Below are 14,771 nucleotides of genomic sequence, written 5' to 3' on the forward strand. Positions count from 1 at the left end.
CAGACGAGGGCTGCTGTAAAGCTCACAGTCAGATCTGTCAGCCACCTTCAACCCGGGCCTTTCTAAGCCGACGTAGCCGGTAGCACAACACTACGAGGAATCCCCCCCAGCCCCCTTTCCCCATCCCATGTACTGGTTTCTTTTACTGCTTTGGATTATTATTATTATTAATAATAATACGTTTTGGGAGGCAGAAGAAGATATGCTGGACTGCAGAGCATTCCCTTCTTGGGGGCTGATTCTTTCCTGACTCAGACACACACACACACCCACACACCCACACACACACACACACACACCCACACACACACATCCACACACAGCACACACACACACAGCACACACACACACACACACACACACACACACACACACACACACACACACACACACACACACACACACCACACACAGCACACACACACACACACACCCACACACCCACACACACACACACACACACACACACACACACACACACACACACACACACACACACACACACACACTCACACACACACACACACAACAGCAGGGTGTTTCCTGTTGGCTGTTCTCCTATACAAACATTCACCAACACAAACCTGTACAAGTCTGGGTCAGGTGGTGGCTGGACTTTGACTCATTTTATTTCCGCTGTATTGCAATGTTAGATTTAGGCCACACATTTGACTCGCTAGTGGTGAGAATCTTACATAAGACAATTTTTAAAAATAATTATGCTCAAGTTTTTGGTCCTAATAATACTTTCCTTTAAAATAAAATAAAATAAATAGGACTTTATATCCCAACAGAGGGATTGCGATGACTATATTATTGGTCTATCTTATTAGAGTTGCATTCTCTCTACTGACCATCAGGGGGTGACTCAGCATGATGATGATACAGCACCATGTTAATTTAGTAAATTATGGTCCCATTTAGAGTCAAATAGACCATAAAGCAGGGCACGCTGTAGGGCGGGGCCATCTCTGATTGATGGGTCTCGACCACAACCGCAGCCTCGCTGCCACGCTACCAACGATGGCTTAAATTTAGCTGTAAGGTTTAGCTTGAATTATGAAGCTAACTTCACACCTGAAGCTAACTTTAAATCTGCCTTTTGCCATTATTATTATGCTTGAATGTATTTGTTGTTGTCTTCTCTGCGACAGGAGAGCTTACAGCAGTTAATAGTCATGCCTCTTCCCAACATTCTCTGCATGGCCAAGGATCCGATATCAGGTAACACACACACACACACACACACACACTCACACACACACACTCACACACACACTCACACACACGGTACACTGTTACTAATCAGGTCCTACATATTTCTACTACCTCCTTGTCTGTACTTTAATAGACATGTATTACACACACACACACACACACACACACGCTCACACACACACACTCACACACACACACACGCTCACACACACACACACACTCACACACACGCTCACACACACACACACGGTACACCGTTACTAATCAGGTCCTACATATTTCTGCTACCTCCTTGTCTGTACTTTAATAGACATGTATTACACACACACACACACACACGCACACATATGGAGCTTTGCAAAAAAACTCATGACCATCTGGTATATTAGGATAGAATGAGAACAAATGATCAAATCTGTGATAAACTTGAATATTCCCCAACATTCTAAGGTCATAATTTAGTTTTTTTTCTTTTCATTTGAAAAACCTCAATAGAAGCTTTGGTTGTAAAAACTGACATTGCGGTGCAGCTCTACTCATTGATCTTATAACACAGATATTAACTGCGTCTCTGCAGCGTTCAGAACTGGGCTGTTAAATTGAATAACAATGGAGGATCTGTTGTCAGCATTGAAAGATTAGCTTTAGCGTAACACTGCCTGAGGTATGGAACAGCCTCAATCCCCGTCAAACGTAAGATCATTGCTTCAAACACGACACTCAAGGAATTGCGGTTTGACCTTTATTCAACCTTTGTGTTAAAGTGATTTTTCATTGTTGTTCAGCTGCATCAAGGTTGCCTGGATGTGAAGTATTTCTCTAACAGAGCTGCCTTTGTGTTTTGTTTTTCTTCCAGCAAAGAGCATGGAGCAGCTGAAAAGACTTCTGTTGCTGCTACTAGGCTGTGCTGTCCAGGTAAGACACACACACACACACACACACACACACACACACACACACACACACACACGCCCAAACACAGCAGCTGGCTGTGCCATCCAGTACAACAGGAAGTGTATTTGTGTCTCTTTAGTTTTGCATGTCTGAGCACAGCCGTTGGCTGGGACAGCGGGCTCATAATGAACATGGACCAATGGTTTTAATATTAGGATTATGGTAATATATCATAAACATGTTGATAGTCCGCACAGTTTGATGGTAAGTTTGAGCACATTTTTAATTTTTTTTCGCAATTTTGAATTCTTTTCTTTCCAAATTGATTTAATGTGAGGTTAGATTTGGTGAGTTAAGAGTTAATTGGGTTGCCTGTAATTAAAGAGGAGGGGCTAGTCATGTGGGAGGTCGAGAGGCAGGTGGTTTCTCTGTGTGTGTGTTCGCTGGTTCAGCTCTTTGTTGTCTCTCATTTCTCCCACGGTTGTAAACACACCAAAGTGGTGCCTTCTTGCCCCTTTTCTTAATTTCCATGCGGCTGTTCTGTTTCTCTCTTCATCCTAATTTCCCTCCTTTTACTTCCAGTCTTCCCTCCTTTTGTGTCCGTCCCTACCTGTACTGGTTGTACTGGTTTAGCCACGAGGGAACAATGTGTTGTAAAAATAAAAATGTTTCACCCCAATAAACGGAAAAAAAAAACTGCATTCTTCATCATGTTGTTTTTCACATAGACCATAGACATATTCTGCTTGAAAACACAATTTTATTCGTGTGTGTGTGTGTGTGCGCGTGTGTGTGTCAGTGTGAGCGTAAGGAGGAGATGATAGAGAAGATCAAGCTGCTGGACATTGAGACCCAAGCTGCCATCGTCTGTCACATCCAGGAGGTCAGTAGGTCACCATGCCGAACAACTTCACCGAATTCATCCCTCAACGTGAATTAGAAAGACGAGCAGAAAACTGGCTTCTTATGAAGATGAGCAGGATATTCCCCCTCATACCTTTTTTTTTCTGGTGCTTTCAACCATGTCCTACAGTCTTCTTCGTTAGGTACAACACTGAAAAAAAACTGACCTTGCCGGTTTTTTTCCTGTGATATACTGTATATCGCAATAAAAAAAATAGTAATAAATGCATCAATCTGATCTAATGAGGCTAGATAAACCATTTTTTCCTGTAGTTTATTACTGGGTTGTAAAGAGAAGCTCCTCCCACGATTGAATCCCCATAGAGAAGTGAGAAGTAAAACGGTTCATTTTACAGATTTAAACAACAGCATATTATCTGATAACTCTGGTTCTAAAGAAATCAATACAACTCAATACAGTTATCATACAGTATATGTATATAGGGTGCAGCTCCCTCCCTCTGTCCTCTAGAGCTGCTATGATTGGTCAGAAAAGTCTTCTTTCTCTATTCTCTTTTCTAATAATGTGAATATATATTTTGGTTTTGGAGTGATGATTGGGAAAAAGTAGCCATTAGTAGATCCAGTCGTCATTTTTTTCTTACTATTCTTTGTCTTTTTATGGAGTAAAGAATGAATCCACTAATCGATATCATAATCAGATTAAATGATAATGAACATATTTGGTAGTTGCAGCCCTAAAAGTGTGTGTGTTGTTTTTATGTTTATCTCCCTGCAGCATGAAACAACATCAGCTGACATCAAAGAACAATAACTTGTTCAGCAGTAATCAATTTAAATTGTAATGAATGTGATGTTTAAATAGCGCTGTCCTATTTCCAGCCCTTTTACTTCTGAGGCAGACTGCTGGATGCTGAGATCACGCTAATGATGTTAGCATGCTCGTTTATCTCTGCACATACTTTAAAGAGTGTGCCGTTACTTACAAGCATTGTTCAAACAGTTTGTTAAAATCCTGAGGCTTCCAAACGTGTCGAGCCAAATCTAAGTGGTAATGAGCGTGAATGTCCCATTTAATCAAACGTGTGTTAGTACTCCCGTGCTGTATGTGCCTCTCTGCACACACTAACTTGTTGTTTGGTGTCGGTCGCAGGTGACCCACAACCAGCAGAATGTCCTTGACCTTTCCTGGCTGGAGGAAGGATCCGAGCTGGCCCACGAAGAGCTGGATCCTCTGTCCCGCAACATGGCGGCGTCGCTGCAGCAGCTGATTGACCAGAGAGACAAAGCCAGCGAGGTACGAACCAACACAACCACCGCTGACAGGCTGCTGCTGCTGGAATGTTATTATTAATCAACTCTACTAAAAATAGATAATTATCGTCTACTTTTTATAGGATGCAGTTAGTTTGGTATGTTTGATAATTATTGTGATTAACCCTCTGAACCGTGAGCTGTTTAACTGCATGTTTTCACTGCATTATAAAAGCACCTTTATGGAAACAGCACAACCATGGCTAGAAGTAGGGGGAACTCACAGATGACAGTTATAATCATAACATCATAAAAGAGTGCTAGTGCAATATCTTTCATAATCTATGTTGCAAAAATTGGGAAACAATGGAATTTCTATATACAACCCTTTTTCAAGTGTTGCCAATCTTAGAAAAACAAATTGAGACTCCACATGCTGTAGAGATAGCACTATTTACATGTTTATAACCTCCACTTTCAAGCTTTTTGTCAGGAACTGGTGAGTGGTTTCTTTTTGTTCAATTTAAATGAGACCTCACAGCAAGAAGGGTCTGGGTTCAGGTTCCTGTGTGAATGGTTGTCTGTCTCACCATGTGATAGACTGGCTACCTGTCTGTCTCTACGTGTGATAGACTGGCTACCTGTCTGTCTCTACGTGTGATAGACTGGCTACCTGTCTGTCTCTACGTGTGATAGACTGGTTACCTGTCTGTCTATACGTGTGATAGACTGGTTACCTGTCTGTCTCTACGTGTGATAGACTGGCTACCTGTCTGTCTCTACGTGTGATAGACTGGTTACCTGTCTGTCTATACGTGCGATAGACTGGCTACCTGTCTGTCTATACGTGTGATAGACTGGTTACCTGTCTGTCTCTACGTGTGATAGACTGGTTACCTGTCTGTCTATACGTGTGATAGACTGGTTACCTGTCCAGGTGAACCCCGCCTTCACCCAATGTCAGCTGGGGTCGGCTCCAGCCCCCCTGCGACCTGAACAGGAGAAGTGACTATGGCTGGATGGAGGTTTTAAACTTAGATGTGGTTATTTGTGTTCGTCACACATTATTTGTTCAAGAACCATCGGAAATTTGAAAATCCAATGATAATTTCCGATTTTACAGTTTCTGGCTGTGAAAAATGCTGTTAGTTTGGCATTTTTTAAACCTGCCAGCGCGCTGTGAGGTCCAATTTGTAATGTTAAATGCTCTTTCAGAGGATTTTTCATTTGAACACACGAATAAATACCTTTTATGTTGAGGAAACAAATATAAAGAAGAAAGTTGGCAGAAGCCCCAAAACATACGTCCTATGTGAAAACATGAATTAAACAGGAAACCACTTCTGCCTTCCAGGTGATTGTGGATCTGACCCAGGAGAGGGACTACCTGTCCACTCAGCAGCCCCAGGAAGGGTGCAGGAACCTGGGCATGAGCAGCCCCGAGCGCGGGCAGACTTCTGGAGGAGTGCGGCTGAATAACGGTGGATCTGCTGTGGCTGTGTCTGGGCTGACCAAAGAGGAGAAGCAGCATCTGTCCGTGGAGCTCGCTGATACCAAAGCCAAGCTCCGACGATACAGACAAGAACTGTGAGTCGGGATCAAACTTGTGATGTGAACAACAAACCTACCCATGTGGCCAAAGCAGCAGCTCAGTGCATACTGCTGAACGTCAGAGTCCTCAAGGTTTCTGTGGGTTTAAGGCTGAAACAGCAGCTGGAAGTCATTAAATATCCAGCACATCGTATTATGCTGTCTAGGTCTGATAGATGTAGGATGACATCACACAGGGGTCCTAAAATATACACTCCCACTTTACACAAGCAACTGGAGGTCATTCTGTAGAATAAACTGTCTGGATACGTTTACTTAGCTATATTAAAGACTTGGAGTCAGGAAAGTCTACTGTGTTTCTGCAGCATCAAACTCTTCAATTACTATCAACCTACCTAGACATTAGCAGGGTGTGGGGCTGATGGGACAACATAATTATGGATTGTAAAGCTGAACTGTGTGTGTGTGTGTGTGTGTGTGTGTGTGTGTGTGTGTGTGTGTGTGTGTGTGTGTGTGTGTGTGTGTGTGTGTGTGTGTGTGTGTGTGTGTGTGTGTGTGTGTGTGTGTGTGTGTGTGTGTGTGTGTGTGTGTGTGTAGGGAGGAAAAGACGGAGCAGCTGATGGATTCAAAACATGAAGTGGAGCGACTGGATCAGGAGCTACAGAAACAGAAACAAGAGGTCAGGACCTGTGATTCATTTCATGTTAATATTTCATTTGTTTTTTTTCAAACTGTTGTTTTCTATCATGAGTACTTTCACAGAGAACATGAATATTACGTGGTGAGAAAGAAACAAAGTTGATTTTTTGGAACTTTCACAACGCTGATAAAGGCATCAACCAATCATGTTCAATCATGCATAATGGACATATTCAATATGCACCCTTTTAGGGATGCGATGGATATAGGATATTGTTTTATCTCAATAAAAAACACTCACAGTAAGTTGCATTTAGAATTTTCCTGCCATGTATTTATCATGCACCCCGTGTGGAAAGGCCTTAAGACTGGGGATCCACTACACACTTTTTGTTTCTAATGCAGGGCTCAATACTAACTTTTAAAAGCAACAGCTTTTGACACGGTTGACATTTTCTTAGTAGTCTTATATTTTGAGTAAGCAAAGTGTGTGTTGTGATGTTCATGTATTATTTACAACAACAAAGTCAATGGGAGATCATATTAATGTATATTTGTGTATATTTGTGTGTGTGTGTGTGTGTGTGTGTGTGTGTGTGTGTGTGTGTGTGTGTGTGTGTGTGTGTGTGTGTGTGTGTGTGTGTGTGTGTGTGTGTGTGTGTGTGTGTGTGTGTGTGTGTGTGTGTGTGTGTGTGTGTGTGTGTGTGTGGTTCAGAACCAGTCTTTGTCCTGTGAGGCTCGTTCCGTCAGAGTGTACCGGGACGAGGTGGACTCACTGAGGGAAAGAGCGGCCCGGGTCGACCGGCTGGAGGCTGAACTGACCCGATGTAAAGAGAAACTCAATGACGTTCACTTCTACAAGACCAGAATGGAGGTACGAACACAGCTTCACCCTGCACATCGATACGTCTCCATCATATCGAGGTCTCCTCACACTCTGTGTGTGTGTGTGTGTGTGTGTGGTCTTTAGGAGATTCGCGAAGACAACCTGACTCTCATGGAGACGAAGGTGCTGTTGGAAGAGCAGCTCTCCGCCTCCAGGGGGCGCTGTGATAAACTGCACACGTTGGAGAAGGACAACCTGTTACTTCGAGCTAAAATCCACGACCTGGAAATGGTATTACACGACACTGTTATCAACGATTTCTCAGTCTAAGTTCATGTGTCGGCTTTTTTAAGGTTTCAACACGCTCATTTTGGCGTGAACATATTTAGAAGCTCTATAAAATCTTGTTGTATTCGGGCCGGTGTCCACATAGGTTTTTTGCTGTCTATCCTGAGTGTTATAAGATTAGTGGCACGTTACAGCTGTCAGACTGACCTGTTGAAAATACAATGCCAAACAAATCGATAGTGGCCCGACTAGATAATAAAAAACAAAGGGGCGCCTTGCTGTTAGAAACAGACAGATGTACAGACACAGGCCCTGAGGCAGTATTCCACATTGTGTGCAGGACAGGGACAATGAACGTCAGAGGTTGCAGGAGCTGGTGGAGGAGAACATGCTGCTGGAGATTGGACAGAAACAGAGTATGAACGAGTCTGCTCATCTCGGCTGGGAGCTGGAACAGCTGTCCAAGAACCATGACAACACTAACACAGAGAGTACGACAGTCATTTCTCCTTTCTTTTATATTCTGGTGTACCGCTGCCGTTTGTACGTTCAGATATGTTATATTTCTGTCTGTGCTGCAGCTCGTAAATCGTTGGTCCATGAGCTGAACGAGTGTGTTTCCAGTCGGGCCTTGAAGCTGGAGAAGGAGAACAGGGAGCTTCAGTCCTCTATAGAGAGACTGAAGGAGGATAATCTCCTCCTGCAGGAGCAGCAGCTCCACACCCAGGAGCTAGACAGGGAGAACCAAGGCCTCAACAAGAAGGTAGGACACATTCATTTTTTTGCAATGCTTGTTGCAAATTTTTTTTCTAATAGCTACTGTACCTTTAAATTGTTCGTTTGTCAGTTGGATGGCCTTCAGAGTTTACTGGACCAGGAGAGACTGACCAATCAGGACATGGAGTCTCTGGGAGAGGAAATACTGAAGGAAAAGCAGAGTCTGCAGAGAGAAATGCATACTCTGAGGGCAGAGAAAGACAAACAGGTGATTAACACACACACACACACACACACACACACACACACACTGATCAAAATGCATTCTTTGTTCACCCTGTATTCCACTCTTCCTGTCCAATCAGATCTCAGAGTTGGAGAGTGAGAAGCAGCACCTCTCCGATGCCGTCGCGTCCCTTCAGGAGCGCGCTCAGTCAAACAGCGAGGCGAGGGTCCGTGAGGTGGAAACGGAGAACCGCCTGCTGCACCAGAACATCACTGATACCAGCTCCCGATTGGCCAGCTTCGAAACCCAACTGAAAATGGCCAATGAGGATGCAGAGAGGCTGAGGGAGAGGGCAGGGCGGTGTGAGGAAGTGGAGAGAGAGGCAGCGAGGCTGGAGAGGAGCAGGGACGCTCTGAACAGAGAGGTAATAATATTCAAGGATCATTTAATGGCATTGTGCAACACAGGGATGCACAACACACTTCCTTCTCCGATGGTGATGAGTGTATTCTTTCATATGCCGTAAGTGCTTCAGTAATCAATACGAAAACACAACTTTAACACTTTAATCTCTGTTTTGCATTTAGGTGGCCTCTCTGCGTGCGTGCAGCGAGCGGTCAGAGGCTCTAGAGAAGCAGATGTCCTCCCTGGAGCAGGAGGTGCACAGGCTGAAGCGGGAGGCAGAGGAGGCCCAGCAGGAGCACCAGCGACTGGGGAAGCAAGAGGCAGAGAACAGCCTGCTAGCGAAGGAGAACCTGGACCTGCGCTGCTCCATGGAAAACCTGCGCTCCTCATCCGCCCGCTTGGCCTCCCTACAGGAGGAGCATAAGGAGGCACAGAGAAAGACACAGGATCTGCAAAGGAGGCTGGAGGGAGCTAAAGAGGAGGCACAAGGAGAAAGGAAGAGGGCTGAGAGGCTTGACCTGAACGTGGCAGCTCTGAACCAGGAGAAGCATCGCTTAGAGGGGGAAATACAGAGGAGCAAAGAGGAGAGGGAAGAGGAGGAGAGACAGAGGCAGGAGAGCCAGGTCAGAGAAGAGGAGCTGAGAAGGGAAGTAGAAGACCTGAAGGAGGAGAGGAGAAGGAAGGAGGAGGTGGAAGAGGAGAGGAGGAAGCTCCAGCTGGATTTGGAGCAGTCGGAGAAGAGCAGGAAGCACCTGGAGAAGGAGAGCTGGAGGATCAGGACACTGCTGGAGGGGAAAGAGACGGAGCTGGAGGAGAAAGGGAGGCGACTGGCCACAGTGAAGAAAGAGAACCTGACTCAGAATAAGGAGGTGGAAAGGCTAAAGGAGGTGTCGGTCAAAGCCAAGGAAGTGGAGAGGGAGAACAAGGAGCTACAGAAACAGGCAACCATTGACAAGAGGACTCTGGCCACTCTGAGAGAGGTGAGAGGAAGAAGCTGCACTCAACAAGGCTGTAGACATTATTTCTTTATTCTTTATATGTGAAAGATGTTTCTGGAATCGACTCCCCTTTGGAGTTTTGGATGAATGAAAAAAAACATATCCACGTTGATTGTCGATAATTTGATACAATAGGATAAAACTTAAATGAATATAAAATAATGGGGAGTCAGGGAGGGTTTTTGGCCTAACATTCCGACTAACCTGCAGTATGCATTCTTCTAACCCTGCATGCATGTTAGCATCTGTATGGAAATGTTGACGTGTGTGCGTTTTGTGCAGGACTTGGTTTCAGAGAAGCTGAGTGTCCAGCAGCAGAGTGTTGAGTTGGAGAGAGTCAATCAAGAACTTGAGAAGATCGGCTTGAGCAGAGAAAAACTACTCCAGCAAGAGCACACACTGGAGGACAGGTAGACTCCTGATAGGCTGCTATTTTTTCCCCATGCTTCGGGTTACTAATCAGATTGTAATGATTTCATGTGTGAAATGATTTCCCATGTGCACATGTCAGCAGGTACAGGCTGCTGGAGTCTCGGCTTGAGGAAACCGTCCAACAGACGATGAAGGTTAAAGAGGAGAAAATCTCCTGTCTAGAAAAGAAACTCGAAGCGAGCAACACGCTCAACACTGTGCTCCGCGCTGAGCTCGCTACCGTAAGGACACGCGTACAAAGCCCTTTCCACACGATGAGGTGTTGTGTTGTAGAGTGTGTTAGGATATGTTTTGTTTTTCCAGGGGGAAGAAAACCACAACCTCCTGCAGCGCTCAGGAAGCGACCGAGGTCAAGGGTCAGCCACTGCTGAACTGCTCCGAATCAAAGATCATCTTATTGATGTAGAAAAGAATGTAAGATTCATTTGGTTTTAATTCCTGAATAAAAAGTATGTTTTTGTAGTGTTAACCCATATTTTATCAAGCATATTTAAAGCTATGGTCTACTGGATTTGGAATAAAAAAAGAAATCCATCCAGTCTATCAGCCGTAGCCCTGCATAGAAATTGGCCAATGGGAGCCATTGCTCCGAAAGCTCCCGGGCGGGATGCTTTTTTCAAATCTGTCTCAGAGGCTCAACTGATTTTCAGAATGTAGACCACAGCTCTAATGTTGTTTTATATGTTAAGTTCACTCTTTTGCCCAATTTCTTAGTATATTAAATTCAATTAGTGGACCATCGTTGTGACAGGAATGACTTGATGTGCCTCTTATTTCCCATACGAGTCCTTCATGTCGTCATTACTTCCTGCAGAACGCCTCCCTGCAGACGGAGAGCTGTCTGTTGAAGGGGCAGCTCAAACAGCTGGAGAACCACAATACATCTCTCAACCACCAGATGTTGGCGCTGCAGCGACACACCACCACGCTGCAGGAGCAGAATTCAGCCCTACATACGCAGACAGCTAAACTACAGGTAAACAGTATTAATGACTAGAAAATACATCTCTGAAGACATTTCAGTCTGGATGCTGGAAAGGTGACGCTATGCTGGATTGCTGGTTTAAATACAAGAACGTGAAGTCGTGGTCATATTTGTGGTTTCTTGGTGCTAACATGAGAGTCTATGCAGCCGTTGGTTGGAGATCCTCGTGCTTTCGGGATCCTGTGGTTAAATGTGTTTGCTTGAAGTGAAAAGTGTAGGAATGAGAGCAGCTTTCCTCCTCGTCTTCTCCCAGACCTCGTCTGAATGTATTATCATGTTGTGGGTTCAGGTTTGGGAAGCCTCTCTCAGTCTCCTGTGCTGCAGTCTCTGAAAACCGTGTGCCTTTTAAAGCGGTTTAATATGATCTGGTTGAAAATATGAAGTTAGCTTCAAGGAAATCACCTAACCTCAAGTATAGGGAGAACTGCTTACGGCATTCATTTTACATTTTTATTTTTGTTTTCCCCATGTTATGTCATCTATTATGTTATTTTGCTGTGGTCTCGTTTTTGTTTTGGTATCTAGATATTTAGGTCAAAGGTGTCAAAGTCAGAATTTTGCCAAATTTCTCAGACTATACTTTGTTTCCCCTCTGACTTCTAATGTACTTCTGTTTCTTAGGTGGAGAACTCCACGCTCTCTTCCCAGAGTGCATCTCTCATGGCCCAGAATGCTGTGCTGCAGGGCCAAGTGACAGCCCTGGAGTCAGAGGTGGAGTCGTGGCAGAGGCAGCGCGAGGAGGCGTGGCGAGGCCGAGAAAATGTGCTCAGCGACCACGAGCGCCTGCTGAACGTCCACGAGAGGCAAGCGCACGAGTACGAGCAGCTGATCAGTCAGCACGCTGCCCTGAAAGGCAAGCAGAGGGCGCTAGAGGGCGAACACAGGACGCTGCACAGCAAGTAAGTACAGAACATGCACACCTGACTAGCAGTGTAGAGATGGAGTCCTCTAAAAACAACGGGAGGGAGACGCATGACAAGAACCTTATTTAGTAGATAATAAGCTCATTTTAGGAGCTTTTATTGGACCAAGTTCCAATGAATAGTCTGTTAAAGTCACGGTGAAATGGTATTACAGCGTCTTTATCTTCTTGTGATGTTTTTCATATCAGAATATGTGGGTTCCAGAATATAGCAGGATACACAGAGCTGTGGGAAGATATGGACCTGCAGGATTGTGTACCTCCGTGTTGTTAAACCATCCCATTAATTACGTAAGACTGTGTCTGGTCTTCTTCGTCCCACTACAGCTTCAGAATGAACAGAACATATCTTTACAGGCGGGCCCGGGCCAAGTCCAGTGCATTTCCTCTTCCATATGTTAACAAGCGTTGAGCTCCTCGTGGTCCCATATGGGAAACTGGACTGCCAACGTTTAACAAGACAAAGAAATGGAAACTCTGTTTTTTACGTAGTCTATGTTGGAGGGCCTCAATAGAGCTGCAGGAGTGTTTCCCTCGTCTCGACATCGTGTCTTTTGAATGTGTTTTATATATTATAAGGTCTGTGGTTAACGCATGTGTAAGAGATTTTAACATTTTGTTCCATGATATAAAAGGCATCAATAAATGTGTACTCTTGTACATTTTGAAGTTTTTGCCTGTCTTAAAAAGGTGGGTAACAAGTGTCTAAGACTACAAAGTGTTATCAGACGGACGAGTCGGCCTCCAGCTACGTGGCGTGACAGTGACGTCATGTGACCCGAGGTAGTTAGTTTCTAGGAGTTTATAGCTAAAGTTGTCTTTACTTCACTTTATCTAGTGTTGGTGGTGTTCGTTTCATACTTTTCTCCTCTATTGGCACTTGTGGGGATCACAGGTGAAGGAAGGAGGCGTCACACACGCGACATGCTGACATGAAACCAAACATGACCGTGCTCACGCTGTAAATGCACACAACGTCATGTAGAAATAATAACGAAAAAATAATGTCTCTGCTCCGCCTGTCTGCAGGTATTGTGGCTTGCTGCAGCAGGAGGAGAAATGGGAGGAGCAGGAGGGGCACGGCCGGAAGGAGAAGGAGGAACTTAACCAGGAGATCCAGAAGAATCGGCTCCTACAGCAAGAGAATCTCCAGCTCAAAACCGAAGTGGACAGGTACTCGTTTTTTACACCGTCACACTGGCAGTGGTAAAGTGCACGTTGTTCCCAGCGTTACTGCTCGTTAGAACAGGTGTGGCCCAAGAATATTAGTTCCATATCAGTTTCTAAAACCAGCTTCTAAGTCCTCACACTGTACACGGGAGTATTTGCTATGTGTTAAACTTTCCTTCATGGATTTAGCTGTGAAATCGGTCAGAGCTGCACATTTTATAACTACCTGAGTCTGTCCTCGTATCCCTTCCTTTGTGTCTGACTTCGTCTGTCTCCCTCTTTAGATCCAGAGACAGCCAATCACAGCAGTCGGAGCAATGCGAGGGGCTGCAGCAGCGCATGAACGAACTGAAGAGCTCACTGATCTCCGCCCAGCTGGAAGAGAGTCGCTGGATGGCTCGATACGATGCGCTGATGGAGCAACACCAGGGTCTGGATCTAACCATGACCAAACTGGACAACCACTGTGAGGTGAACGGCACCTTTTCATTTCACCACCAGGCAGTGGGAGGAATACGTGACAAGTATCTGGGCCATCATGTTGTTCTGTCCTGACTCCTGCATGTGTGTGTTTTTGTAGCTGTTGAGCCGACTGAAAGGGAACCTGGAAGAGGAGAACCACCACCTCCTTAGTCAGATCAACCTGCTGAGTCAGCAGAACCACACTCTGCTAGAGAGGAGCATGGAGAGCAAAGAGCTGAATCACCAGGAACAGAAAGTCTACATGTAAGTGCACACAGCACCTGCAACACAAACTACAACATGAACACTTGTACTTATACATACTTATACATAGTATATAGTACTAGTAACATACATACATGGAGCTGGAGAGCAGATAGAACTGCTGTTGTCTTCACAAACATTGGTGGGTATTTAAAACTGAAAAAGCTTAAAATGATGCTGTAACATATTTCCATTAGCATCTGTAGCTCACACTAATAACCTTTAACATGAATAGCATCTAACATCTAGTAGCAAAATATTTACACTCAAATCAGCATGTTATAACTGAACGAGATGTTCAGTGCTTTTCAATACTCAAAAGAGTTATTAATGTATTCATCACAGTTTGTGGGAGTTTAGTCTTTTTCTCTGTCCTCTAACCTGTTTTACAATAACAGACAAACAAAAAAAGTGATATTCATTTGCAGTCAACACGGTCAAAACCATTTTGAGTCAGCAACAACTATATGTTAGATACTTGATTGTAATACTTTATGCCTAACTGACAGCGCCCCCAAGTGGCGGGAGGCTCACCAAAACAAACAGAATGTGTTGGGACATAATAAATCTCTTTCAGGCAGACCTAATAGTATGCTAGTATGAGCGCTCCCCAGGTTTTCAGTGAGATATTCTGTGACAATAAGTAAGGGATTATA

General features: G+C 44.5%; 1 protein-coding gene across 1 annotated transcript in view; it reads left to right on the forward strand.

Moving 5' to 3' along the window:
* ccdc88c (coiled-coil domain containing 88C) overlaps window positions 1–14,771 on the forward strand; it is a 43,191-nt gene that overhangs the window by 14,750 nt on the left and 13,670 nt on the right. The window contains exons 4-24 of the mRNA XM_084014250.1: window positions 1,155–1,224; window positions 2,075–2,133; window positions 2,912–2,995; window positions 4,130–4,273; window positions 5,585–5,817; window positions 6,379–6,460; window positions 7,136–7,294; window positions 7,391–7,537; window positions 7,875–8,025; window positions 8,116–8,297; window positions 8,382–8,519; window positions 8,617–8,901; window positions 9,065–9,862; window positions 10,163–10,290; window positions 10,392–10,533; window positions 10,616–10,726; window positions 11,127–11,288; window positions 11,919–12,196; window positions 13,249–13,392; window positions 13,674–13,860; window positions 13,970–14,115. Coding sequence (XP_083870376.1) covers window positions 1,155–1,224; window positions 2,075–2,133; window positions 2,912–2,995; window positions 4,130–4,273; window positions 5,585–5,817; window positions 6,379–6,460; window positions 7,136–7,294; window positions 7,391–7,537; window positions 7,875–8,025; window positions 8,116–8,297; window positions 8,382–8,519; window positions 8,617–8,901; window positions 9,065–9,862; window positions 10,163–10,290; window positions 10,392–10,533; window positions 10,616–10,726; window positions 11,127–11,288; window positions 11,919–12,196; window positions 13,249–13,392; window positions 13,674–13,860; window positions 13,970–14,115 — 3,830 coding nt within the window. The remainder of the gene's footprint in view (window positions 1–1,154; window positions 1,225–2,074; window positions 2,134–2,911; window positions 2,996–4,129; window positions 4,274–5,584; window positions 5,818–6,378; window positions 6,461–7,135; window positions 7,295–7,390; window positions 7,538–7,874; window positions 8,026–8,115; window positions 8,298–8,381; window positions 8,520–8,616; window positions 8,902–9,064; window positions 9,863–10,162; window positions 10,291–10,391; window positions 10,534–10,615; window positions 10,727–11,126; window positions 11,289–11,918; window positions 12,197–13,248; window positions 13,393–13,673; window positions 13,861–13,969; window positions 14,116–14,771) is intronic.

The sequence above is a fragment of the Eutrigla gurnardus genome (assembly GCF_963514095.1).
Source record: "Eutrigla gurnardus genome assembly, chromosome: 7".
NCBI classification, from domain to species: Eukaryota; Metazoa; Chordata; class Actinopteri; order Perciformes; family Triglidae; genus Eutrigla; species Eutrigla gurnardus.